The 25,958-nt window shown below is 42.1% G+C and overlaps 1 protein-coding gene across 3 annotated transcripts in view; it reads left to right on the top strand.

Moving 5' to 3' along the window:
- Positions 1–25,958, top strand: part of CACNB2 (calcium voltage-gated channel auxiliary subunit beta 2) — a gene marked incomplete at its 5' end in the record, with an annotated part of 402,223 nt that overhangs the window by 369,094 nt on the left and 7,171 nt on the right. For all 3 annotated transcript variants that reach the window (XM_081229496.1, XM_081229498.1, XM_081229497.1), the window contains 3 exons: positions 2,509–2,589; positions 3,038–3,096; positions 11,975–12,084. In XM_081229496.1, the coding sequence (XP_081085622.1) occupies positions 2,509–2,589; positions 3,038–3,096; positions 11,975–12,084 (250 nt within the window). The remainder of the gene's footprint in view (positions 1–2,508; positions 2,590–3,037; positions 3,097–11,974; positions 12,085–25,958) is intronic.

Below are 25,958 nucleotides of genomic sequence, written 5' to 3'. Positions count from 1 at the left end.
CCCTGTGGAGGAACTCTGAGTCATCAGTGAGGTGTCAGACGCTGAACTGTGTTTCGTTTTGCTTTTTTAAGTAAATTATGGTTGCTTTCATCATGGAAGACCTAGCCACTCCAGGCACAAACTAAAACACCTGGATTTTTGTGTGAACACCGAAAGCCCCAGCTGGATGTCCATCCACGACAGTGGGTCCATTTCTCTGGTCCTGTCTTCTTAACGTGCAGCCGGGTGACTAACAGTGTTCAGAGCAGCAGAAAACTAGAAACTCAGCGTTGCTCAGCCGCTCTGGGCTTTACAGAACAGCGACAGGAACGAAAACCACGTTCGTTGATAGGTTTTTGAAGTTTGCTGACTCTTAAATTCCAAAATTTGAAAAATGTTTACCGTAGTTCTTCCACGAAATAATTGGGACACATTACACTTAGCAGGAAAGGCTAGATAAAAAGGATGGTGTCATGATCCATAGAGCACAGAGTACCAATATTCCATCAAATAAGGTAATTTCTGCTGCCCTGCTAATAAAGAGGCTGATTTACCAGCACGGGTGACACTTTGCTAGTTGGCAGTCACAAACCGAAGGAACCCAAGACCTGTCCAATACTGGGCCACTGCATATTTAAAGACTTGAAATAAAATTTCTTGGGAGCTGTTCCTAAAATGCGTGCAACTTATAACAGTGGAAAAGGTATTCTTAGACTGCATAGTTATAAGGACTTGGTTTCTAAACACTTGCAACATGATCCCAGGTGGTATAAATGCAATAATTTCATGCATTAATTTGATGAATTAATTTAATGGAATCATTTCATGAATATGCTTATGATGCCTTCGGCACTGGTATTCATTCTTCTTATGTTATTGATGATGTGGTCAGCTTCAATGTAGAGTTCAGAAACCAAAGGAAACAACCTGAGATGCAATGATAAGATTATTTTCCATGTTTTAGGTTGCTTTTAGAGTGGTGCTTGTGTGGCGTTTCTGCTGTCACTGTATTATGTTTGTCTTGGTTTTTTTTTCCTTCTGTTTAAAACTGTATTCTACCTTGATTCACTTTGAACACGAAAGTTTTCAGCAGTAAAATCTGACAGTACAGTCACAGTAATAGTTTCTCGCCTTGGATTAGATTGTCTGTGACTATTGGCAAAAGCTCAGATGGAACCTTTTGAGTTTGAAATGCTTTTTCGTCCCCTCCCCCTTCCCCCCAGTGAGTTAAATTCGGTCAAAGTCAGAAAGTTCGTAAAGGGCCATTTTAAGCAACAGTGACCTGTTCGTGAGCAACAGCCTGGTGCAATAATGACATTCACATTTGCGATGTGTATCAAATTCTTCAAATAGTTTGGAGAAGATTTTTCTTTGGGTCTGTGTGATTCTTAAAATATATATTTTTTCAGACACTCCTCAATGCAGGAAGATTCCTGTCACCATGATTTGTTTATCCCAGTGTCTCAGGCCAAAGCTCTTTCTTCTACATTAAAAAAAAAAAAAAAAAAAAAAAAGTCATTTTTTGGGTCACTTTAACATTTTCTGCTATTAAATCGGGGATTTTAAGATCATCAAACAGATGAGTTATCTAATTGTTGGAAAAAGCTTTATTTCCATTATTTTATTGGAAGCAGGAGAGCTGAAAATTGTTGAAAGTTTTAGAAATTGCTACAAAATTAGGTCCTCCCCCTGCTCTTCTAAAAAAGAAATAAATTATCGTGGGAGGGCATGAATTAGTTATGTAACAGAAACACCTCCTAAACAGTTCTTAAGACGTATATGAGATGTGCAAGATGACAATGAACCTTTTGAGGCCGCGGAGGCCTGCTCGGATATATTATCACACACGCATGAACCACCTTCCCTCCAAGGCACATAAACCTTACATTGTGAGTGTTTAAGTTCCAAGGGATAGAAACCAAAAATCTAAAAATGTGAATCCCTCAGCTGTGAGTAACGGTCGTGATTCCGTCCACTGGGACAAGCATGCAGGGTCCTCTAAGCTCTCACAGCAAAATAGAAACTGTCAGGTATTTGGTAATGTTTTGAAATGAGGTTTTATCCAGGTAAGACCAACGTCTAAGACCCAAATTCTTTTCTTTGTAATTAACCACGTGAGGTCTGATCACTCGACTCTTGAGAAAACTCAAATGCCATCTGAAAAGCAATATTAACCTCCAGTCAAGCCTAAAAGCACCTCTCCTGCATGAGGCATGTTTCTGTCTGTTCTACCAACTAGCTTCTGTTCAAAAGCAGCCCCTCCTGCTTTAGGAATGTCAGGAGCAGTTTTTAAGGAGAGCCAGAAAACTGTAGAGAACTCAGTCACTTCGAAACGTGAGGGAGATAAAACCACCCAGTCTTGGATTGGGTTTATTTAGAAAAAGAGGCAAGTGAAAAAAAAAAAAAAAAGGAAATGTCTGGAAAGGTAGTGCCTCATATAGCAGAGTTGAGACAGAACAGTTTATACGTAAAAGATTTGAGTTCCTTCTGCCTTTTAACCATCTGAAGGCATCTCCTCTCTCTCTACAGACAGAGCACACCCCTCCTTATGACGTGGTCCCTTCTATGCGACCTGTGGTCCTGGTGGGCCCCTCTCTGAAGGGGTACGAGGTAGGTAGCTGCCCTCTGGAGTACCCTTGACCTTGCATGCCGAACTGCTTTGCAACCCCACCTCCCTCTCCCGACTCTTGAACTTAGAAAAGAGCTGCGGCAGTAAAGCATGTCGTTTTCAAGCCACAGTGTACCTGTTCTGTTCTATTTTGTTTTCTTGGCTGTTGCCTTGTGAGCTACAGTTGCCTCAGTCTGGAGAGAGAGTATCAAATGGAGAGTGACTGAAACCCCTTGCAATGTCATAATTGTCACTCCAAGAGTGAGTTTGGGGAACTTTGTCTTTTTGATTGTTACTGTATCAGAGCTCAGCGACGGAAAACAGGGGCAACCTCACGTGCTACTTTTTCCCAGTGGAAAGCCCAGGTTTTCAAACATTCTTAAGGGTAGTAAAATTGTTTTATCAAAATTAGTAATATTTTATTGTCTCTTCTTGCTTACTCAATTGCAGGTCACAGATATGATGCAAAAAGCATTGTTCGATTTTTTAAAACACAGATTCGAAGGGCGGTGAGTATTTCAGAATTCTGGGTTTTGTGGATTTTTGTTGTGAAGATGATGAAACCTGGGTGGGACAAGCATGTGATTCCCAAGAGGAAACTCGCTTCTGAAGTCTCTGTGGTGACAGGAAGAAAGTTCCATTCAGTTCGATCGGATTCAGTCAATGTTTGTCATATTTGCTCGGCACATCCTCAGCTCTCTGTTCTTACACCTGCATCCGTAAGCTGAACTTGGCCAAACCCCTGCTGACGAATCTCACCCTAAGTTCATGATCAGCTGGCCCTCAATGCTGCCCAGAAATCATACTCTATATGCCTCTTCCATGCACTTTTCTACTCTTCTAAAAGGCTTTCACACCATTTCCCCTCTCATCAAACCCTTCTCCTCTTGAGCTCTCCCGGGAATTTGCTTCCTATTTCAAGAAAACAGAGGCAAACAGAGGAGACGGTCCAAGCGATCCCACCACCACACCCATCCCCCCCTTGTGTATTTGCCTGAATGCTCTGCCTTTTCTCCTGTTACTGTGAACAATGACCCCTACCTGGGAGCTAGATCCCATTTCCCCATCCCCACACCAACACAGCTATCACAGCCCTTCTCTCTCTCCTCGGCAGTATTTCTCCTTCTAGTGGAAACACCATCAGCATAGAAAAATGGAGTTGTTACCCCTTTGGCAAAATTTGACCTCATATGCCCCTCTAGCTGTCCCGTTTTCCTTCTTTTCTTTATAGCAATTCTCCTTGAACAAGTTGTGTGTACTTGCTCTCTCCTGGGTCTCTTGAACCTACTCCAGTTACCTCCCCATCACTTACCCCAAACTAGTCACGTCAGATCACCAGTGACCTTCACGTTGATAAATCCAGGAGGGGATCGTCAGCCCTCCTCCTAATCAACATGGTGGACTACTCCATCCTCTTTTAAATACTTCATTTGCTTGGTTTCTAGAGCCACACTTTTCCGGGTTTCTTCTATCTGACTGGCAGCTCCGTTGTCTCCTTGGCTGGCTCTTCATCATCAGCTTGACCTCGTGGAGAGCCCAGGGCTGTCCTTTGTCTTCTCTCCTCTATCCACACTCCCTCCTTTGGTGATTCCATTCGATGTTGGACTTTTAAATAACATTTCTTTGCTGGTCTCTCCTCTGAATCCCAGAACCGTATGTCCTATTGTCTGTGCAACATCATCACTGAGGTGTCTCGTGGACTTCTCAAGTTTGACCTCCCAACTCCCCCCATCCCCGACCTGCCCCTTTCCATCTTCCACCTCTCCTTCCATACCTCTTCGTCTCTCAGTCCCAAAACCTTCAGCACCGGAGCATGGACTCGTCCTTGACTGTTCTTTTCCCCTTACGTTCCACATCCAAATGCTGTTGTCTGTCTCTTCAAGGTATGTCAACAATCTCCCCACTTCTCACGCGTCCTCTGCTATCCATTTGGTCTGAGACACCATCGTCTCCTTCCGAGATCAGTGCAATAAATAGCCTCCTAACTTGTATCCTTGCTTCGAGCTTTGCTTCCTTCAAGTCTGCTCTCAATTCACGATCCTGTCACACTGTGAGCTGGATCTCATCACTCCTTTGTTTGGATCCGTCAGGTGGCTTCTCTTTCCCTCGGTGAAAATCAAAGTCCTTCTAGTGGCCTACATGGCCCTGTATGGTCTGACCATCCACATCCCCACCCGCTCCTTATCTTTGACTGTATCTCGTACTCCACTTCCCTTTGCTCATTCTCTTCCTGCCTCATACTTCCTTGCTGTCCTATAAGTGTTCCAGACAGTAGATGCATGCCCACCTCGGGGCCTTTGCACTTACAGCTCCTGTGCTAGGAACTTTCCCTCAGATATTCTCCTTGGTATATGTGTGCGCGCACACACACACAAGCGCACATTCTCTCTTCCTTCCCTGACTTTTTCCCCATAACTCTTTTATGAGTTTTAGTTATTAATTTCCTTTGTTGTCATTCTCCCACAATTAGAATATAAGCTCCACGAGGGCAAGGGTTTTAATCTGTTTTGTGAACGGTGGTGTTCTCAAGGCCTAGAACAGTCCTCAGCGTGAACAATGAATGGATGGATGTTGAAAACATGTCTGCTAGAGGGATGCAGAGATGTTGAAGCCATTCACCATGTCTGCCTGTAAGGAGCTCATGTGTAAACCATAAACTGAAACCTTGAGCAGTAAAATAACAAGTGAATGAAAAGACAGCTCGGCACGTATGTGTCCAAGGTACAGGCAGCATAAAGGGAAGAGGGATTAACACTGACTTAGGGTTGTCAGCATCCAGGAAGGGTTTTTAAATGGTACCTAAGATTTTACCAAGTGAGTTAGGAGGAGAAGGGCATGTCCAGTAGAGGGTCTAAAGTGTGTGCAGGCATCAAGGTGTGACACAGCATCCTGGAAGCCACCTAGAGGTCTTCAGGTGAAGTCCCTAGGGTAGGGGGTGACCAGTAAGAAAGCCAGGCCCATCTTTAGTGTGTCACGTTAATCTGCTTGGACTTAATCCAGTCCTTTCCCTCTCCATCCCTTCAGCAGATACTTCTTGAGCATATTCTATGAGCCAAGCATCATGAGACGCAAAATCAGATGACAGCCTTGGCTTCATGGAGTTACTTAGGGTCTACTGAAAGGAAGCCTTGAATCAAATAGCCAGTGGGCACCATAGTAAAGGTTAAGCTAACTTCTGAAGCATCAAAGATAGGATTGGAGTCTAAAATGGAAACTTCCAAATTTAAACTAAGAATAGATTATCAGGGACCTGGGAGCACAAAGGGCGAGGGTCTACTTCTGGATTTTTAGCGAGACAAGTTGGGTGCCTCTCTTCTCCACATTCCTTTTCTTCTCCAACCTGACAGTTACAAGTACAGTAGATGGAATCCGTAGGTTTCACTGTTCTTTTAGATTTCTCAGTTGAATACTTTCTTCCTTGACCACACAGGCTCCTACAACTGTTTCTGATTTATATTGACTTCTGGTCATGAGGTAGGAGATAGGCCCCAGGCTGAGCAGCCGCAATTGGTTGCCCGCTGCCCTTTGACAGACCAAAGATGGGCACAAGCAAGATGATTGGCCAGAGACAACCTGGAAAACTGCCCCCATATAAGCAACCTCAGCCACCCCAGTTGCACACAGCTCACACCAAGTTTGCCCGTGTGCTCTTCCACACGTACTTTGCTTCTAATAAACACTGCCTCTTTGCTGAATTCTTTTTTCAAAGAAGACAAGGACCAAAGTCCTTCTTCCAGCTGTTCCACAGCGGGAGTCAGGAGGGGAGGCGGGCAAAGAGGGAAACTTTTATAGCAGGATAAATATTGTTAGTCATCAAGCAAAGGACTGATAGAGAAAACAAAAAATAGAATCTATGTTTCAAGAAAAAAATAGAATCTATGTTTCAAAAAAAGACTTTAGAATCAAAGTCTACCTAACCAAATGCTCCTAATAGGATATTTTTGTTTTTCATAACTTTATGAAATATAATTTATTTCATGCCAGGAAGCACAGCTTGGTCCTTGGACCTTTGGCTTGATCCAAGGCTATCAGGCTCTGGCCACGTATAAAAGTCATACCTCTAATCGGGCCCATGCAGAGCCTTCACCTCTTTATTCTTGACTTTGTCATTTATCACCATTTGGAATTGTCTACACGAGTGTGCTTACCCAGAAAATTCTGCTAGACTAGGCACTTTGCTTTCCGTGCCTGAGTTAACCCACTGCCCTTTTCTAAATGCCAAAGATGGGGAAATGAGATGGGGTTTCCTGACTTACCACTTCTATTTCAACCTAACTTTTGAATTTGGAAGATAGATTCCAGCCATAGGGTGTATCTTGGACCCATGTTCTAAATATCAGCCATCCAGATTGATTTCATTTAAGAAACAAACAAAGGCAATATCTCCATGTTGTATCAGTCTTTTGTCTCTGGCCAGAAGTAATTTCCATATGGCTTTATGAGTGGATCTGCCCTGGCTCATTGGAACTCATAAAACTGGGGTTCAACACTCTAGACCTGTGAGATCACCAGTTAAACATCCTCAAAGGAAGTAATGGGGTCCATAAGGGAGAATTTCAAAAAGCCGTGCAAAACTTTAACTTTTTTACTCAAGGCAAGACATCCAGAGTTACTGAATCATTCGGTGTCTGCTTTCGGTCAGCCAGACAGCAACAGAGGGTGGAAATTCATCACAAGTATCAGGTGTGTCTAATTCTAAACAGACATGTAATTCTAGAAGGGAAAAATGAATGACTCCTGAATTATCTATTAAATAAACAAAATTTATTTTTTTAAAAAGTGTAAAGCCCAAGAGGGAGAACACAGGAAAGGAAGGGCAGGGGATGAAAAGATTCTTGACAGGAATTCTTTTCTGTCTGAAACCCGGTTAGGTTCATTTGTGGAAGCCCTGGAGAGTTGTCAGAATCATGATCCTCGTTGTTAAAATAGCATTAAGTGTGTCAGGTCAAAGAAGAGATGATGAATCATTATCCTTTCTGTTATGTGCAGTAGAGGAGCCCACTTACAGTCGGATCCACCCTAAACAACTGTGTCATCCCGTGAACAAAGCAATCTTCCTGTTCACCTAGTAGCACGACAGGTAAATTAACAAGAAAATCGGGGGTGAGAAGGAAAGCCACCATCAGTGATGAATTCGGTTGTCCTCTCCAATGAGTTTGAAACTGTCAGCGCTTGACACAGAAGCATTCAGAATGCATACTGAATTCTGTAGGGATGGGTCCATGGCCTTGTGTGAAGGAATCTTCCTGGAAATCAGTCATCCTGGAAAATATTACATCACTTTGTCAGGTGGGAAATGTACTTAGATGTGAGACAGCTTCTTCTAAACCGGTGGTTATCTACCCTGACTGCATATTAGAATCATCTGCAGAGGTTTAAAAACAAAAACAAACCAAAAAAACCACCAAAGACTTACATCCCACCTGTGACTAAGTGAAACCCAGTGTCTAGGATGGGACTTCATGTAACCGTAAAATCTTTTCTGGCAACTTCAATACACTGTGAGGGTTGAGGACGGCTCCTCTACACTGAATTGTCCCCAGAATTTGGCCCTTAGGACTTTCAAGGTCTGGTTTTTGGCGGAACCTCTAGTAATGACTTAAGGAGTTGCAAGAAAACCATGGCTGTCTTCCACAGCCTACAGAGCGAACCACGTAAGCAGTCTGGTTTCACTTGTGAATGCCTTGGGAAGTTATAATGAAACTAAATGTGTTTAAGTTGATGTGTTTAGTATCTCTTTTCTGGTTATCGTTTTTCCATGTTAAGTAATACTGTCATCAAAGTACAAAAAGCTTAATCAAATAGACTTACTTTTTATAAATAGGAGTCCCTCTCCGCAATAAAAAGGAATGAACTATTGATACACACAACATCGTGGACGAATCTCAGATCCATTTTGCAAAGTGCAAGAGGCGCAGCTCAAAAGGCTACAGTGATGCTCTGGAAAAGGCAAAACCATAGGGATGGAAAACAGCTCCGTGGTTGACAGGGGTGGGGTGGGGCAGGTGATGGAACTGTCCTGCGTCATGAATGTGATGGTGGATACAGGACTTTATGAATTGGCCCAAATTCAGGGACGTGTACACAGTAAAGGATGGATTTTACAGTATATAGATCAACAGATCTTTTTCTATTTTTCTTTCTTTCTTTCTTTATTTTTTTTTTTGCAAAAGCCAGTAATTCCCTTTCCACACTTTACTGAATGTCCTGCTCTCAGAGGGCAACTAGTTTTAACTCTTTTAACTGTATCTTTTGGTATTTATTCCTTGCCTCTAAATTATGTGCTTCATTTGCTGCTTGAGTTTTCACTGCTAGGCATTATCTCTGGGCTTCCTGCCGTGAAGGCTGTTAAGCTCTCTCGTGCATATTCCTCCTTTCCCTCTCACATACACGCACCTGCATCCATCTCATCCTCCAGTCTCCCAACAGTTAAATCATAATTTTGGCTGGTTCCGTATACTGGATGCATTATGACCATGTAAATAAAATTTCAATGAGCCATGTTGAATACTCACATTACTTTTTTGTGTGTGTTTTCTTTGTGGTTTCTGTGCGATTAATAATTTTGCTTTTTACACGTGCTTAATTTTCTATATAGTTGGCACCAGTCAAGCCCCACATTCTCCCCTGGTTGTCTCAAGTTCCTCACGATATATTCATACACATCCAGTAGTCCCTCAGCTGTGCCTTCTTGAACCTCTCTCCAGGAATGTTCTGTCCTGCTTGGGTCTGGATGGTGTGTCTCTGTGCTGAGTGCACATTTGTCATTCTGAGACATCTCATTATCCTTGGGATGCCTTTCACCTTCTTTTGGGGTGTGAACCCCTTTTTCCTAGATCACTTGATCTCTTTCAAGGCTTACTCCCATCGTTTCTGTCAAAGACATCCTCCAATCGTTTCCTTAGAAAGAGGACATTAAAACTTTTTGAGACCCTGAACGTCTTAAAGTTCCTTTAATCAACCTTCCCATTTAATTGATAGTTAAAATAGTTATGGAATTCTGTTTAGAAAATTTCCCCCCAGAATTTTCCAGGATTTTTGCTCCATTGCCTTCTGTCTTCCATTGTTGCTGTGTTTTTTGTTTTGTTTTGTTTTAATATTTTTTTATTGCAGTTGATTTACAGTGTTGTGTTAATTATTCTTGCTGCTGAGAAGTGCAAGCATTTCCATTCCTGAACCTTTGTATGGGACCTGCCTTTTCCTCTGGAAGCTTCTAGGTTTTTCTTTGTCCTCAGTGTCATGACATTTACAAGAATATGTCTGGATGCAGAAGTTTCATCCTTTGTGCTGGACTCCCCCTTTCCATTGGAAAATCAAACTCTTAATTCTAGATTTTTTTTTATTCTCTTGTGTTTTCTTTATTGTCTTTTTTCTGGAACTCTTGTTATTTGGAAGTTAAACCTCCTGGGTAATTCTCTAGTTTTTATGCCTTTCTTCTCTGATTTTCCATCTGTTTGTCTTTTCTGTTTTACTCTTTAGCAGATTTCCTTAACTTTGTCTTCTAAGCCCCTCTTTTGAATTTTCATTTCCACTGTTATATTTTTAGTTTCCAAAAACTCTTTCTTAGTCTGAGTCTTTAAATAGAAGTTTGTTCTAGTTTCGTAGATACAATCATCTCTTAGTGTTCAACTTTAGGTGTTAGTCATAGTTGATTTTTTTCTGTTTGTTTTGGTCTCTCATGTTAGAAGTTTCCCTAAGATGTCCAAGGAACGCTGCTGTGCTCAAATTTAAGAACAGGGCATCAAAGAATCAACTGGAAATTCTGTGCTGATAGTTACAGCTTGTCCCCTTTGGGTCTCCCTGTAGGACAACCTCACTGGACAATCTTCATAGGAAACCACCAAAGTCCTTATCTTTGGGTCTTTTCTGTTTGGTAGTCACATTCCCCAGAGAAGAATCTTCCATTCTTGACACCTGGAGGATATAAACTTGGCTACCCAAATTCTAGGATGAGGAAGAGGGCTAGGGGATCAACATTTAGCATCCTTTCTTCTCTCTGTCCCTGCTCTGTGTAGCATCCCCTGGTCAGATGCCCTCTGTTTTGTTGCCTGGAGAGACTAAACTTATTGTCTCACACCACACGGGAAAAGGATGGCCACCTTGTGGCTTGATGTAGTGGAGGGGAGGTGGAGGGATCTAACTATGAAACAGACTCCTAACCAAACCTCTTGGTTTTAGTGCCCCCTTCACCTTCTTCTTCAGAGGTTTTGTGAGTCCTCTCTTTTGCTCAGCACTTTCCCTGCTGCTGGCTTGTTTATTCGGCTGAGTCTCCAGTCTAAGTCATCTTCTCATTCCAGCTCCCAGATTTTGCTGCTCTCATTTCGAGCCTGTCTAAAATGACCCCCACAACTCATGACTGTCTGTCACAGCACCCTCTGTGTCCTCTTCAGAACAGCCATCTTAACCTGTAATCATTTTATTACTTTCTTATTTATGGCCCATATCTGCTACTAGACTCTCAGCACTGAGGAAGACCTTGTTTGTCTTGTTCTTATTTATTCCTCATGGCCATCACAGCACCATACTGTGGGAGGGATTTTATTTTTAGCACAGGGCCTAAGAATATAGGCTCTCGGGAGTTCTGGGTTCAAATCCCATCTTCACCACGTTTTGTAAATATATAGCCGTGGAGAAACAATCTACCTATGGGTCACTTTTTTTCATCAGCAAAAGTGGGAGGATATCCTCTCCGCTGAAGTTTTTGGAATAATGGAGCTTCCCTGGTGGTGCAGTGGTTAAGAATCTGCCTGCCAATGGAGGAGACACGGGTTCAATCCCTGCCCCGGGAAGATCCCACATGCCGTGGAGCAACTAAGCCTGTGCACCACAACTACTGAGCCTGCGCTCTAGAGCCCGCGAGCCACAACTACTGAGCCTGTGTGCCACAACTACTGAAGCCCACGTGCCTAGAGCCCATGCTCCGCAACAAGAGAAGCCACAACAATGAGAAGCCCGCACACCACAACGAAGAGTAGCCCCTGCTCGCTGCAAGTAGAGAAAGCCCGCGCACTGCAACAAAGACCCAAGGCAGCCGAAAATAAAAACAAACAAATAAATAAATAAATATAAAATTAAATAAATAAAGTTTTTGGAATTATTTAATGAGATAGTCTGGGTAATGAAATAATGCTGAGTGCATGCCTGGCACTTGATAAGCAACCAATAAATGCTAAGTTAGGTAGGTGCAGGATTTTTAAAAAATGAATGATTAAGTGCCCCAACATTTTTTGGGTTGAAAATATGGTCACTGTGTGTGTGTGTGTGTGTGTGTGTGTGTGTGTGTGTGTGTGTGTGTGTAAAATACTTGGATGAGTTTGGGGCATGCACTTCTGTCCCCCTTTCTTCAATGAATAACCTCAGAGTCCTCTGTTGCCTTTTCCCCAACAGGATTTCCATCACAAGGGTCACCGCTGACATCTCGCTGGCCAAACGCTCTGTCTTGAACAATCCCAGTAAACACGCCATAATAGAAAGATCCAACACAAGGTCAAGTTTAGGTAAGTGTGGGCATCGCCAATGAGCTGAAGCCATTTAAACCCTTCTCTCCTGAGGCTGCTGATGAGCAGATCTAACTAGATGATAGTTCCATGTGTCATAGCACAGAGACAGTACAGACACGTGTCACCAGTAGCCACTGCTGCCGTCTTAGTGATTTCATGGTATAGAAGGATTTGTTTTGAAAGGTTTGAGTTAAAAATTCCACAGGCTGTCAGCATGAATGTTTTGGCTGTGGTCTGTTTTCACGAACATGAGCTCTGGTGTCTGCAGACTCTAAAAACTCCTGGCTCTGCATCATTGTTACCACAAGCAATGTCATCAGCCTCTTTAAGGCCCAGTTTCTGGTACCAAACCAAACTTGGGTCCCCTCGCCTACATGCGGTGAAGCCGGTCTACTGACGCCAGGTTGAGGTGAAGGCAAGTACAGCATTCATTGCAGGTGCCAAACAAGGAGAACGGGCAGCTCCTGCTCAAAAGATCCAAACTCCCCAGTGGCTTCCAGGAAGGGGGTTTTAAAGGCAGTGTGAGGGAGGGGGCCCTAGGGTGTGTGATCAACTCATGCACAGTTCTTGGATTGGTTGGCATCAAGTTTCAAGCACCATCAACCTTCTGGTTTCAACCTTCTCGTTCTTGCTGTCAGCAGTTTTCATCTGGAGGCAGTCTGCTTCCTTAAAAACTAAGGGGTGTGTGTCAGGCCTTTATCTCTATTTTTCAGGGAACTGGGAGTTTGGTGACTCTGCTATATGGTGGATTTATAGTCTAAATTGTTACCAGTTTTCCAGCGTAACAGCTATTCTTTGTTTTCACATCTTGACATTCCTAATTATTAACTCTTGAGCCAGCTTTTAGAGACTCAAGGGAGGCCTGGGAGACTAAAGCAAAAGCCTTTGACTTCAAAGGACAGGGATATGGGGCTTGTATACGGTTTCATTTCTTCATCTAATCAGCAAAAGAGAGAGAGTAGTAACTAACTATAGAATTATTAGAAGGATTAAACATAGTATGACTTCCATAAATAATGGCTATGATCCCAAATCCCTTAATACTTGAATTATATCAAGAATTATAATTGTATCATATTGATAGCAATATTTTTGTTTCATTTGTAAAAACAATTTGGAGATTTTAGTTAACATGTCTGTGGGGTTGTGTTTGAACGCTGTGTATTATCATGTACTAATTTGATCAAGTGAAAGAGCTTTGGCAACTATTTCATCTGTTTGGCACCTGCTTGAAGTTTTCGGTTAATCGCTGTTACACATGTAACTTACTGAGCATTAGGTTTCTATTCTTATAAATTTTTTCATGGTTGTGTGAGATCGTTGATCTTTGAGAGACTGGCTTTTAACGTCAAACTTTTTAGTTAACTCTGAAGTATATTCTATAAAAAATAGAGAAACTATTGAAAACAATAACCCTTATCTGTGATGAGTATAATACCTTATAGAACCCAGTTTTGTTCCCCCAGCAGCCCCTCATTCACTAAACTTCAGTCATCAAGCTTTAGAAACATATTTGCGGGGTGGGATCCTACATTTTGTTTATAGTGATCTCCTATCCTTATCATCTGTGACCCTTAAAACTCTTTGTATACATTTTTGATGCTCACAGTAATAGTTACAAAATGCTCGTTCCATGGTTTCAACTGATGAACGAAGTCAGGTAATTTGTTTAGACTCATCATTTGAATCAGTGGCGTCACAGTTTCGTGTTGGTTGCCAAGGCTTTTGTGAAACTACCAACTCTATATTACTGTTCAAGACTCTTGCACTCCATAGTAGTGAGCATACACTAGACAGTGACTACCATGCTAAAGTCAGGGAACAAAAAAGATGAAGGAGCTTTTGTAGCCATAAGGCCAATAAGTTGTCGGCTCATTGAAATGGAGGGTGATTGAGAAAGCTGTTCGTGCGCTGAACTGCTTGCTGAAGACCTAAGGCTGCAGGAAGGTGCAGCCACCAAGAACAGCTTCTCCAAGGAGCGAAGCCCAAGCTGAGACCTAAAAGGTGATAGCGTTTAGCCAAGGAAAAAGGGCGAAAGAGTGACGGGTACGATAGGGATTTCAAGAGCCACAGAGGCTTCTGGAAAACATACGTGCTTTACTTTGACGGAGTGTATGATTTAAAAAAGAGAGGTGGGAGATGACACCAGAGAGATAAGGGGCGGAGACGGGGTGGGGGGATATTAAGGAATTGGGGGCTTATCCTTAAGGCTTGACGGAACCATGACTAGATTTTAGGCATGTATTCATCCTTTGACGAACACTTGAGAACCACCCATGTGCTGGGCATCACTGTGAGTGCCGGGGACACAGACGTGAAGGACAGCACCTCCTCACGCTCAAACGGCTCTCGTTCCACAGAGAAGGTGTGGACACAAGCTAATAGAAGTAGCTGTAGACAGATAACAGTTAGAGACAGTCAGTCAGTGGATGATGAGTCCCGGTAGAAGCAGCAGGTAGAGAGTCAGCTGAGGAAGAGGGTGTGATTATATGGGGAAGTCAGGCGAGGCCTCCCTGAGAAGGTGCCATTTTAGCAGAATCATTTGTGTTATGAATTCTTTACCCTTGCAGCTACCTGAGAAAAGAGAGAAGTTCTGGGCAGAGGGGGCGATAGGTGCAGAAGCCCCGAGGTAGGAGTGTGTCTGATGGGTTGAAAGGGTAGCAGGGAAGCTGGTGTGACTGGAGTGGAATGATCGGGGGGGATGAGGTCAGAGAGACAGTGGAGGGCCTGATCAGGTAGCACGTTTAGGCCTTTTATTGCGGATGTAATAGGAAGATGCAAGGAAGCAGAGAGGTGGCACGAGGTGACGTACGTTTTGGAAGGATCACTGACAGCACTGTGGAGGAGGGAAAGGGACAGGGCAGGAGTGAGGTGAGGGGAAATTAAGATGCTGTTGAATCAGTCTTACGCTGAGTGAAGGATGCCAGTCTGGAAAGGTCAAATACTGTATGGTTCCATGTATATGACGTCCTACAAACGCCAAAACTCTAGTGACAAACAGCTGTGATTACCTGGGGGAGGGTGTGAGCACAAAGGGATAGCAGTTTGGGGAGCGATGGAATTGGAGGTTACACAAATGTGTACCCGTGCGAAAATCCATATAGCTGGCTACCCCTCAAAAAGTCAATTTCACTGCACATTAATTTTTTTTTTGGGGGGGTTGTGCCGTGCAGCTTGTGGGATCTTAGTTCCCGCACCAGGGACTGAACCCGGGCCCTTGGCAGTGAGAACGCAGACACCTAACCACTGGACCGCCAGGGAGTTCCCCACTGCACATTAATTTTTAAATTAACATAAAAATATACTTAAAGCTGCTTCTATAGAATTGTGAGAAATGAGCATTGTAGGAAAAGCAGTTGGAGAAGATTCACTTTTCCCTAATATCCCCTGCCAGCTTCTCAGTGGTTTGGTGCTATCATCTGGGGTTTTTCCTAAATTATGGATTTTTTTCAATAATTAATTTAATTCCATTTAAAAATTTTAATGCCATAAAATACCCTGCCCTGACCCACAGAGTCCCTTCAGTGGCCTCGACCTCTCTCTCTGTCCCCACCACCCGGCTGAACACAGCCCCCCAAAATCTAAGTTTTCCAAACTTAGTGTCCCCATTTCAGTCACCATTATTCACTCTCCAGCTGGCTCCAAATTAGTTTATAAAGAAGTTACCAGTAACCTCCCTGTCACTAGTCCAGTGGACATACTGCAGTCTGTTTTACATGACGTTGCAGTGACATTTGGAGGACATTTGTCCCCCTCTCCTTGAAGCACCCCTTCCCTTGGATTCCTCAACAGCACTGATTCTGGCCCTCCTGCCTTTCCTTTTTTTGCAGGCTTATGCTCTGTGGCTTTTGAATGTGAGTTCTTTTTTTTTTTAATTTTATTGACGTGGAGTTGATTTACCATGTTGTGTTAATTTTGCTGTTCAGAAAGTGACTCAGTTATACATATATGTACTTTTTTTTTTTTTTTTGCGGTATGTGGGCCTCTCACTGTTGTGGCCACTCCCGTTGCGGAGCACAGGCTCCGGACGCGCAGGCTCAACGGCCATGGCTCACGGGCCCAGCCGCTCCGCGGCATGTGGGATCTTCCCAGACCGGGGCACGAACCCGTGTCCCCTGCATCGGCAGGCGGACTCTCAACCACTGCGCCACCAGGGAAGCCCTATGTACTTTTTTTTTAATATTCTTTTCCATTATGGTTTTTCACAGGATATTGAATATAGCTCCCTGTGCTCTACAGTAGGACCTTGTTGTTTATCCATCCCATATGTACTAGTTAGTTTGCAGCTGCTCATCCCAAACTCCCGTTCCTTCCCTCCCTCACCCCCTCCCCCTCAGTAACCACAAGTCTGTTCTCTATGGCTGTGAATCTGTTTCTGTTTCGTAGATAAGTTCAATTGTGTTGTATGTCAGATTTCCATAGAAGTGATATCATATGGTCATATGGTCTCTGTCTTTCTCTTTCGGACTTACTTCACTCACTGTGATAATCCCTAGGTCCATCCATGTTGCTGCAGATGGTGTTACTGCATTCTTTTTAATGGCTGAGTCATATGTATATATACATACAGACCACATCTTCTTTAGACTGTGAGGGGTTCTTAACTGTCCCTCTCGGGTCCTCTCTCTGGTCCCTCTCTCTCAGCAAAACTATTCATACCGCTCGCTCCAGTTACTTCCTATATGCAGAGAGCTCACAGTTTGTATCCCAAGCTGGACAGTGCCTTTCCACTCCAGAGTTATACATCCTACTTGACGGTGTTGCCTTGTATATTCCTCAGACTTTGCACATGCTAAAGAGAATTTATCATCTTTCCTGTATCCTGATAATTTCCTTGGGTTTCTTATCTGAGTCATAACAGTCGGGATGCTCATCTCCGTTTTGAGAACCAGGAGACTCTGTAGCCCTCTTGATACGTGAGCTCCCGCACTTCCTTCCCCAGCACATCTCCAGGTCTTGTCAGTTTCACCTCCTGGATTTCTGTCCCATCTGTCTCATCACATGCAGTGTTTACACCACTGTTCCAGTCCAAGGGCCCTGAGGTGCCGTAAGTGCTTCACACCTATTTTGACCTGCATCCCTTAGTTCTTCATGCCACAGCCGAAGAAATCTTTTCAAAGAGCAAATCTGTTCCGGACACATCCCTGCTTCCAACTGTAAATGTCTCTGCATTGTTCTTGGACGACAGCAGAACTCCTCGACCTGGACTCCGAGTGTCCACAGCTCTTAGCCTCACCTCACACTGCTCTGCCTGGCTCCTTCCACTTCACCCGCACCGTCTGCACTTGCCTTCCACGGCTGCAGTAACAAAATCATACAGACCAGGAGGCGGAAACAAACTTATTTCTCACGTTTCTAGAGGCTGGAAGTTCAAAGTCAAGGGGTCAGCAGGTCTGTTTCTCCTGAGGCCTCTCTCCTTGGCTTGCCGACGGCCGCCCTCTCGCTGTGTCCTCACGTGACCTCTCCTGTGTCTGCCCCTCCCTGGTGTCTGTCCGTCTCTCTCTCTCTCTCTCTCTCTCTCTCTCTCTCTCTCTCTCTCTCTCTCTCGTCTTATGAGGACACCAGTCATACTGATGTGGCCCGCCCTATCCTACTGGCCTCATTTTAGCTTAATCACCTCTTTGAAGGCCCTGTGGCCAAATACAATCACATGGATACGAGCCCACCTGTAGGATCACATTTAACTTTACCTCTTGAAAGTCTCTATCACCAAATAGGGTTCCATTCTGAGGTACTGGGGGTTGGGACTTCAACATAGGAAATTTGGGGGCGGGGGACACACAGTTCAATCCATAACATTGCCTTTCACTCAGTCCTGTCTGCCGCGGAGCCTTTGCACCTGCCATTCTCTCCTCTCCTGACTCCCCCTTTGAATCACGGGAAGGGCCACCATGTTACCCTCCCTGCGTGAGTGCATTATTGATGCCTGTCTCCCCCACTCGATGATAAGCCCTGTGAGCTCAGAGATTGGATCTCTTTTGGCTAATTATTGCTTCCCCGGTACATCCCACACTGACTGGCACAAAGTAGGTGCTTAGTAAAAATACATGGGATAAGTGGGTAGTCACACCTCAACACTGCCTCTCTCCCCCGAACGCGCCACACCTTGATTTTCTGTCCTCTGTGTTTATGCAAACTTGGAAAATGGCTTTGCATTCAATGTTTGTTGTACATCACAGATCTGTATTTTCTCCAGGGAAAACAAGTTATTCTCTATCGTGGTATTCTTTTAAGCTGTAGTTTTGCTGACATTAAGGATATATTAAAGTTGGGGAGGAAGAGAATTATTGCTGCTATATGGCCCCATAAGAGGATAAAGTGTATTAAAGTATCAACACTCCAATCTTTGCTTTTATTGCAGTTTTTCTTACCCTTTAAACCAGTTTCTGTGTAGCATGTTTTCCTCAGTCTGCACAATAAGTTCTCTGCAATGTTGTTTTATGTTTAAAGAGTATTAGCATTTCAAAGATCTAAGTCAAATTAAAGCAGTGCTTATGTTCCAGTGTTTGTGAACTGCTGGAAGGTGTATGCTGGAGGACAGGTAAACCAGACACTGAGTTTGGGGGCAGAAACAACTGCTAAGAACTTCTTCTTTCAAGCATTACTTATTATGCTGGAAGTTCTTTCAACCCAAGGGCAGATAGGGGCAAACTGGGGGAGTTTATTTTTTATTTTAATATTTACTTGTTTTGGCTGCCCCAGGTCTTAGTTGCAGCACGCAGGATATTAGTTGCAGTATGTGCACTTCTTAGTTGCGGCATGCGAGCTCTGAGTTGTGGCACGTGACCTCTGAGTTGCGGCACGCGGGATCTAGTTCCCCGACCAGAGATGGAACCCAGGCCCCCTGCGTTGGGAGCACAGAGTCTTACTGGACCACCAGGGAAGTCCCAGGGAGTTTACTTCAAAAGCATCGATTTCTTGTATACATTTAGTAAAAAATTAAATTTGAGAAAATTGACCTCAAATTTAATAGACAGGATCAATTATAGCAAATATTTCTTTTATGAAAGGACAAAAGATCCTGTTTATTGAAGATATAATTTGATAGGTAAAAATTTGCTTTATCCATGAGATTTTAGAAAACTTTCATTGCATAAACAGAAGCACAGTATGTTGCATTTGGAGTTGATTATGCCAATGTACCACTGTGTGACATGAAGGAAAAAAACCTGAAAATTTTGTAGCTTTAAGTACATACTCAGGTTTTCGGAGTGGTACAGGACTTCTTTGCCTGTATGGATGGCTTTATATGGGCTCATAAAACTTCTCACCTTTTTTCTCAGTTGCAATATTGGTCAAGCATCATAATTTAAAATATCTACATTAGCTATGCACATAAATTACATTATAGAAGCAAAAATATTATTAAATTAAAATAGTAAAGGGCCTGGTAATACAGTTATTTGCCAATTCCAAATCCAAACTTTTAAAACTAATAAACTCAGATACTTATTGCTTTATGAAATAATTCACCTCAGAGTTTCTTTAATCTGCCCAACTTTATACTGTCTGCAAATTGTGGCTTGGTTTTACCCCAAGCAATGTTCCAGGGACAAATCAATTTAGGAAACTATGCTACATCTTTGGACCCGTTTGTACACAACTGTGCAGTTGTGGGATCTATTTGTGTCACACGATAGCAAAAACTGTGTACCGAAAGTGGGAAGATATGAGCAAATAAGAGAATAAAGGAAGTGAAGCTAGATTTAGCCAAGCACATGGCAACAGTTGTAACTGACAGATAACACACAGGGAGCAGGGAAGGCATTTACTTTGTATATTAGCAACTAGGTGGTCAGATAATAATGTTTACAACTTGGTAAATGTTTTTAGTCCAATTGAGGAGTCAGCGGAGATAATTTGTTAAAAGTCTGTCTCTTTCACTTTGTCCTGATGGAACTGTTCTGTCTCTAAACTGTGGTGATGGATACAGGAACCTACACATGATAAAACTGCATAGAGCTCAGTACACACACACACACACACACACACACAGAGAGATGGGTACATAAAACTGGGGAAATCTGAATAAGATGGGTGGATTGTATTATTAATATCCTGGTTGTGATATCACACTACCGTTTTGCAGGATGTTCCCATTGAGGAAAACTGGGTAAAGGGCGCAGGGTTCTCTGTTATTTCTTACAACTGCTTGTGAACCTAGTTATCTCAACAGAAGCGTCAACTAAAGGAAAGTTCATCACTTATCACTTATGTTGGTAGCACCAGGGACTGTGGAACGTGGATGATACACGAGAGAGAGCACCCCTTATTTGGTTCTCAGGTGTGGTCCCCAAATCAACAGCATCAGCATCATGGGGGCATTAGTGAAGACTGAACATTCTCAAACCCCATCCAAACCTATAAAATCAGGAACTCTGGAGGTGGGACCCTACGGTCTCTGGTTTAACAAGGCTGCCTGGTGATTCTACCATACGCCAGTGTTTGAGAACTACCGATATTGTTCAAGCCCTTCACTGTTCAGTGAAGGATCTGAGAGCCATAGGAAGTGAAGGGATCTGTGTGTTGTGGGTAAGGCACCTACTAACGAATAAAGCTAAGGCTAGACCCTGGGTGTCCTGACTACCAGTCCGGGATTTTGTCCATTGAGCAGTGTCATGATAATAATTGCATCTCTGCCTTCTCTGAGGAAGAGAAAAAAATAATTTATGGAGAATGAAGGGCGGATAATGGACTCTAAAACCAGCCTTGCGAATCGATGTGGAATTTACGGGACTGTTAATCTTTTGAATCTCATTTCTTCCCTCCTCGTGACCTATCCATTACCAGCGTAGCTATGTCTGTCTTAATAAATTAGCACTTTTTATTCCAAAGATTGCTCCAATGGCCCAGCTATAGCAATATTTCTACCCAAAGGCAGTTCTTCATCTAAATGTATTTTGGCAGTCAAATTCATTATTCATGTTTTTGAAGATTTATTTAATGAATTTTTTTCTACAACAGCAGCTTCTACCTAATACGTATATAGTCAATTAAAAAGGCAAAAAAAATGTTACATTATATATATATATTAAATGATTATGTTTTTTCTTTGCCTTTTTAACTCATTCTTTCGACAGTTTTTTTTTTTTTTTTTTTTTTCCGGTACGCGGGCCTCTCACTGTTGTGGCCTCTCCCGTGGCGGAGCACAGGCTCCAGACGCGCAGGCTCAGCGGCCATGGCTCACGGGCCCAGCTGCTCCATGGCATGTGGGATCTTCCCGGACCGGGTCACGAACCCGTGTCCCCTTCATCGGCAGGTGGACTCTCAACCACTGCGCCACCAGGGAAGCCCTCAACACAGTTTTTGAGTGCCAAGCATGTACCAAGCACTGTACTGAGGGAAGGAATGGAAGTAATTATGTACTGTTGCCAGTTTCCTATCAGTTCACTGCCTGTTGGAAAAGTTTTCGATCATATCAAAATACAATGCAATAAATGTTCACAGAGGTAGGCACAAAGCAATACTTGGCCTTTGTGAAGTGTTTACTGTGGGCCACCAGGCACCACAATAAATGCTTTGCATGTTGATTCACTTAGTCCTCATTTCCATTTTCCGAAAAAAGAACACTTAGGGAGCTCCAAGAAATGAAGCCTGTTACCCAAGGATCACACACTCTGTGAAGTGAGGAAGCCACTTTGGTGCCGGGGACTGGGTGCCCAGAGGCAGACCTCCCTGGGCCTGCGGAAAGGAAAAGAGGCTTAGAGAGGGCTTTACAGATTTTGGTTTTTAGGATAAGTAAGGAACTTGTCAAAACTAGAATTCTGTGCTTAGTGATTATGAAATGGCGTTGGAATTACCATTACATCACTGATAACAGAGCCATAGCAAGTCTTATTCTCGACTGACTGCTTGGATGTCGTCCAACGCTAGCTACAAATTGTAACAACTGCCTTTGTTTTTACAGTATTGTTCAGTTATAGAAATGTCTTTCCAGACGAACGCACTTCCCCTTCTTTCTCATCTTCCAGAAAACATGATGATTGTTTCTGAGCTCTGAGGTTTTTTTTTAATTGAAGTACTGTTAACAATGTTGTGTTAATTTCTGCTGTACAGCAAAGTGACTGAGTTATACATATATGTACTTCTTTATATTCTTTTCCATTACAGTTTATCACGGGATATTGAATACAGTTCCCTGTGCTATACAGGAGGACCTTGTTGTTTATCCATCCTATATACACTAGTTTGCCTCTGCTCATCCCAAACTCCCAGTCCATCCCTCCCTCACCCACCTCCCCCTTGGCAACCGCAAGTCTGTTCTGTGAGTCCATTTGTTTCCTAGAAAAGTTCATTTGTGTCATATTTTAGATCCCACATGTAAGTGATATCATATGTATTTGTCTTTCTCTTTCTGACTCACTTCACTTAGTTGATCATCTCTAGGTCCATCCATGTTGCTGCAATGGCATTATTTCCTTTTTATGGCTGAGTAGTACTCCATTATATATATATACCACATCTTTAGCCATTCATCTGTTGATGGGCATTTAGGTTGTTTTCACGTCTTGGCTATTGTGAGTAGTGCTGCTATGAACATAGAGGTGCATGTATCCTTTTGAATTGTACTTTTGTCTGGGTATATGCGCAGGAGTTGGATTGCAGGATCATATGGCAACTCTATTTTTAGCTTTTTGAGGAACCTCCATACTGTTTTCCATAGTATCAGCACCAGTTTTAATTCAACGGCTGTTAAGTGATTGGGATTTGGACAGGTCAGTAAGGCTTTTCGGTTTCAGAAATGAACATCAGCTGTCTTTGACATTTCTTTTTTGAAATAAATTCTAAGCATAATGTACTCTGTCAAAAAAAAAACCCACTAGTACGGATAGATACATTTCTTTTTGAAGCATCATTTTTACTTGGAAGTTAAAAGTATTTTCTTCAAAATTTATTGGTCATCTTTTTTTAAGGTTTACTAATATGTTGCACTGGGATTCTGAAAAAAATCTCCTTTAAATTTTTAAATGAATATCTCATTTCCCCCCTTAATTTAAAAAGTGTTAAGATATTTGTGTAAGAATACTTGAAGATATAAATATATGCATATATATACACATATATACATGATACATATATTAAGTAACTGACATATGTTGATAGAATTTTTGTATACATAATAAGATAATGGATTATTTTGTTTATCTGTTACTCAGATTTTATGCAATGAACAAGTATTACATTTATAATCTTTTTTCATAGTACTCAAAACTGCTAAGAAAAATGAAGCTTTTTTAAGGTGTGGCACTCTGTGATTAACTATTATTTAACTGAGTACATGGATGAAAATCTTTGTGATCAAATTTTTTTTTTGAGACATACCTGACATATACCATTAGATTAGTTTCAGGTATACAACATGACTTGACCCATGTATATATTGTGTTATGATCACAGGAAGTCTAGTTACAAGTTTATGTACAGTTACGAGTTTTTTTCTTGTGAGAACTCCTCCTAAGATCCACTCTCTTAGCAACTTTCAAATACACAGTATTAGTACCTATAGTCACCATGCTGTGCGTCACATCCGTGGGACTTATTGGTGCTTTTGACCACCCTCACCCACCCCCCACTTCCCACCTCTGGCTACCCCCAACCTGTCCTTTTCACCTATGCTTTTTTTTTTTTTCTTTTCCAATTCCACATTTCAGTCAAGATTCTATCACTGGATCACACGGTAGTTCTCTTTTTAATTTTTGGAGGAACCTCCATGTCATTTTCCATAGTGACAGTACCAGTTCACATTCCCACCAACAGTGCAGGAGGGTTCCCTTTTCTCCACATTATCACCACAGCACGTGTCATATTATCTTTTTGATGGCCATCCTAACAGGTGTGAGGTGGTATCTCATTGGGGTTTTGATTTGCATTTCTCTGATGGTTAATGATGTTGAGCGCCTTTTCATATACCTGTCAGCCATCTGTATGTCGTCTTTGGGAAAATGTCTATTCAGGTCTTCTTCCCATTTGTTAATTGGACTGTTTGTTTTTTTGCTATTAAGCTGTAAGAGTTCTTTATATATTTTGGAAATTAACTCATTCTGTACAAGCGTATCTCATTTTATTGTGCTTTTCACTTTATTGCACTTTGCAGATGTTTTTTCCTACAAATTGAAGGTTTGTGGCAACCCTGCCTTGAGCAGGTCTATTGGCACCATTTTTCTAACATTGCTCTCTTCGTGTCTTTGTGTTACATTCTGGTTATTCTCGCAATATTTCAAACTTTTTCATTATATTTGCTATGGTGATCTGTGATCAGTGATCTTCGTTACTGCTATGACTCTCTGAAGGGTCAGATGATGGTTAGCATTTTTTAGCAATCAAGTATTTTTTAATTAAGGTATGTACATTGATTTTATAAGGCATAATGCTTTTGCACACTTAATAGACTACAGTTTTGTGTAAACATAACTTTTACATGCACTGGGAAACCAAAAAGTTCATGTGACTTGCTTTATTGTGGTAGTATGAAACCAAACCTGCAATATCTCTGATGTATGCCTGTATATGATTTGCAAATATTCTCTCCCATTTGGCAGGCTGCCTTTTCATTTTGTTGATGGTTTCCTTTGCTGTGCAGAAGCTTTTCAGTTTGATGTAGTCTCACTTGTTTACTCTGGGTTTTTTTGTTTGCTTTTGGTATCAAATCCAAAAAAGCACTGCCAAGATGAATGTCAAGGAGCTTACCACCTTTGTTTTTTTCTAGGAGTTTTATGGTTTGGGGATATACATTTAAGCCTTTAATCCATTTTGAGCTGATTTTTGTGTGTGGTGTAAGACAGTGGTCCAGTTTCACTCTTTTGCACATGGCTGTCGTTTTCACCCAGCAGAGTTTATTGAAGAGACCGTCCTTTTCCCCACTGTATATTCTTGGCTCGTTTGTCATAAATGGGCCATATATGCATGGGTTTACTTCTGGGCTCTTCTAGTCTGTTCCACTGATCTATGGATCTGTTTTTACGCCAGTACCGTACTATTTTATTATAGTTTTGTGATATAGTTTGAAGTTAGGAATCATGACTCCTCCAGCTTTGTTCTTCTTTCTCAAGATTGCTTTGGCTGTTTGGAGTCTTTTGTGATGCCATACAAATTTTAGGATTGTTCTGCATCTGTGAAAAATGCCATTAGATCTTTGATAGGGATTGCAATAAATCTGTAGATCACTTGGGTAGTATCGACATTTTGACAATATTAATTCTTCCAATCCATGAGCGTGGAATACCTATTTATTTGTGTCTTCAGTTTCTTTCATCGGTGTCTTAGTTTTCAGAGTACAGGTCTTTCACCTCCTTGGTTTTATTTATTCCTAGATATTCTTTTTGATGCAATTGTAAATGATATTTTCTTACTTCCTCTTTCCGATAGTTCATTATTAGTGTATAGGAATGCAACAGATTTTTGTAAGCTAATTTTGTATCCTGCAACTTTACTGAATTAGTTTATTAGTTCTAACAGTCTTTTGGTGGAGTCTTTAAGAGTTTTCTGTATATACTATCATGCCATCTACAAACAGTGAGAGTTTTACTTCCTTTCCAATTTATATGCCTTTTATTTGTTTCTTGCCAAATTGCTCTGGCTAGGACTTTCAATACTATGTTGAAAGAAGTGGTGAGAGTGGGCATCCCTGTGTCGTTCCTGATCTTAGAGGAAAAGCTTTCAGCACTTCCATTGAGTGTGGTGTTGGCCGTAGACTAATCCAATTTCTTACTGCTTACAATAAATATTAACTTAGATCGGAACTTGACTGTTGGGGATCAGTGGCTGTGAAAACATTTATAGGGCACAAAGAAGCAAGGTTATATTGGAATAAAATTTTAAGGAGCATGAGAAAAGAGAGCAAGTAAGAGTGTCAGTCATGTTTTAGAACACTA

The sequence above is a fragment of the Mesoplodon bidens genome (assembly GCF_964165515.1).
Source record: "Mesoplodon bidens genome assembly, chromosome: 3".
Taxonomy (NCBI): Eukaryota; Metazoa; Chordata; class Mammalia; order Artiodactyla; family Ziphiidae; genus Mesoplodon; species Mesoplodon bidens.
The sequence above is the reverse complement of the archived record's forward strand: the minus strand, read 5'-3'. Positions and strand labels throughout refer to the sequence as shown.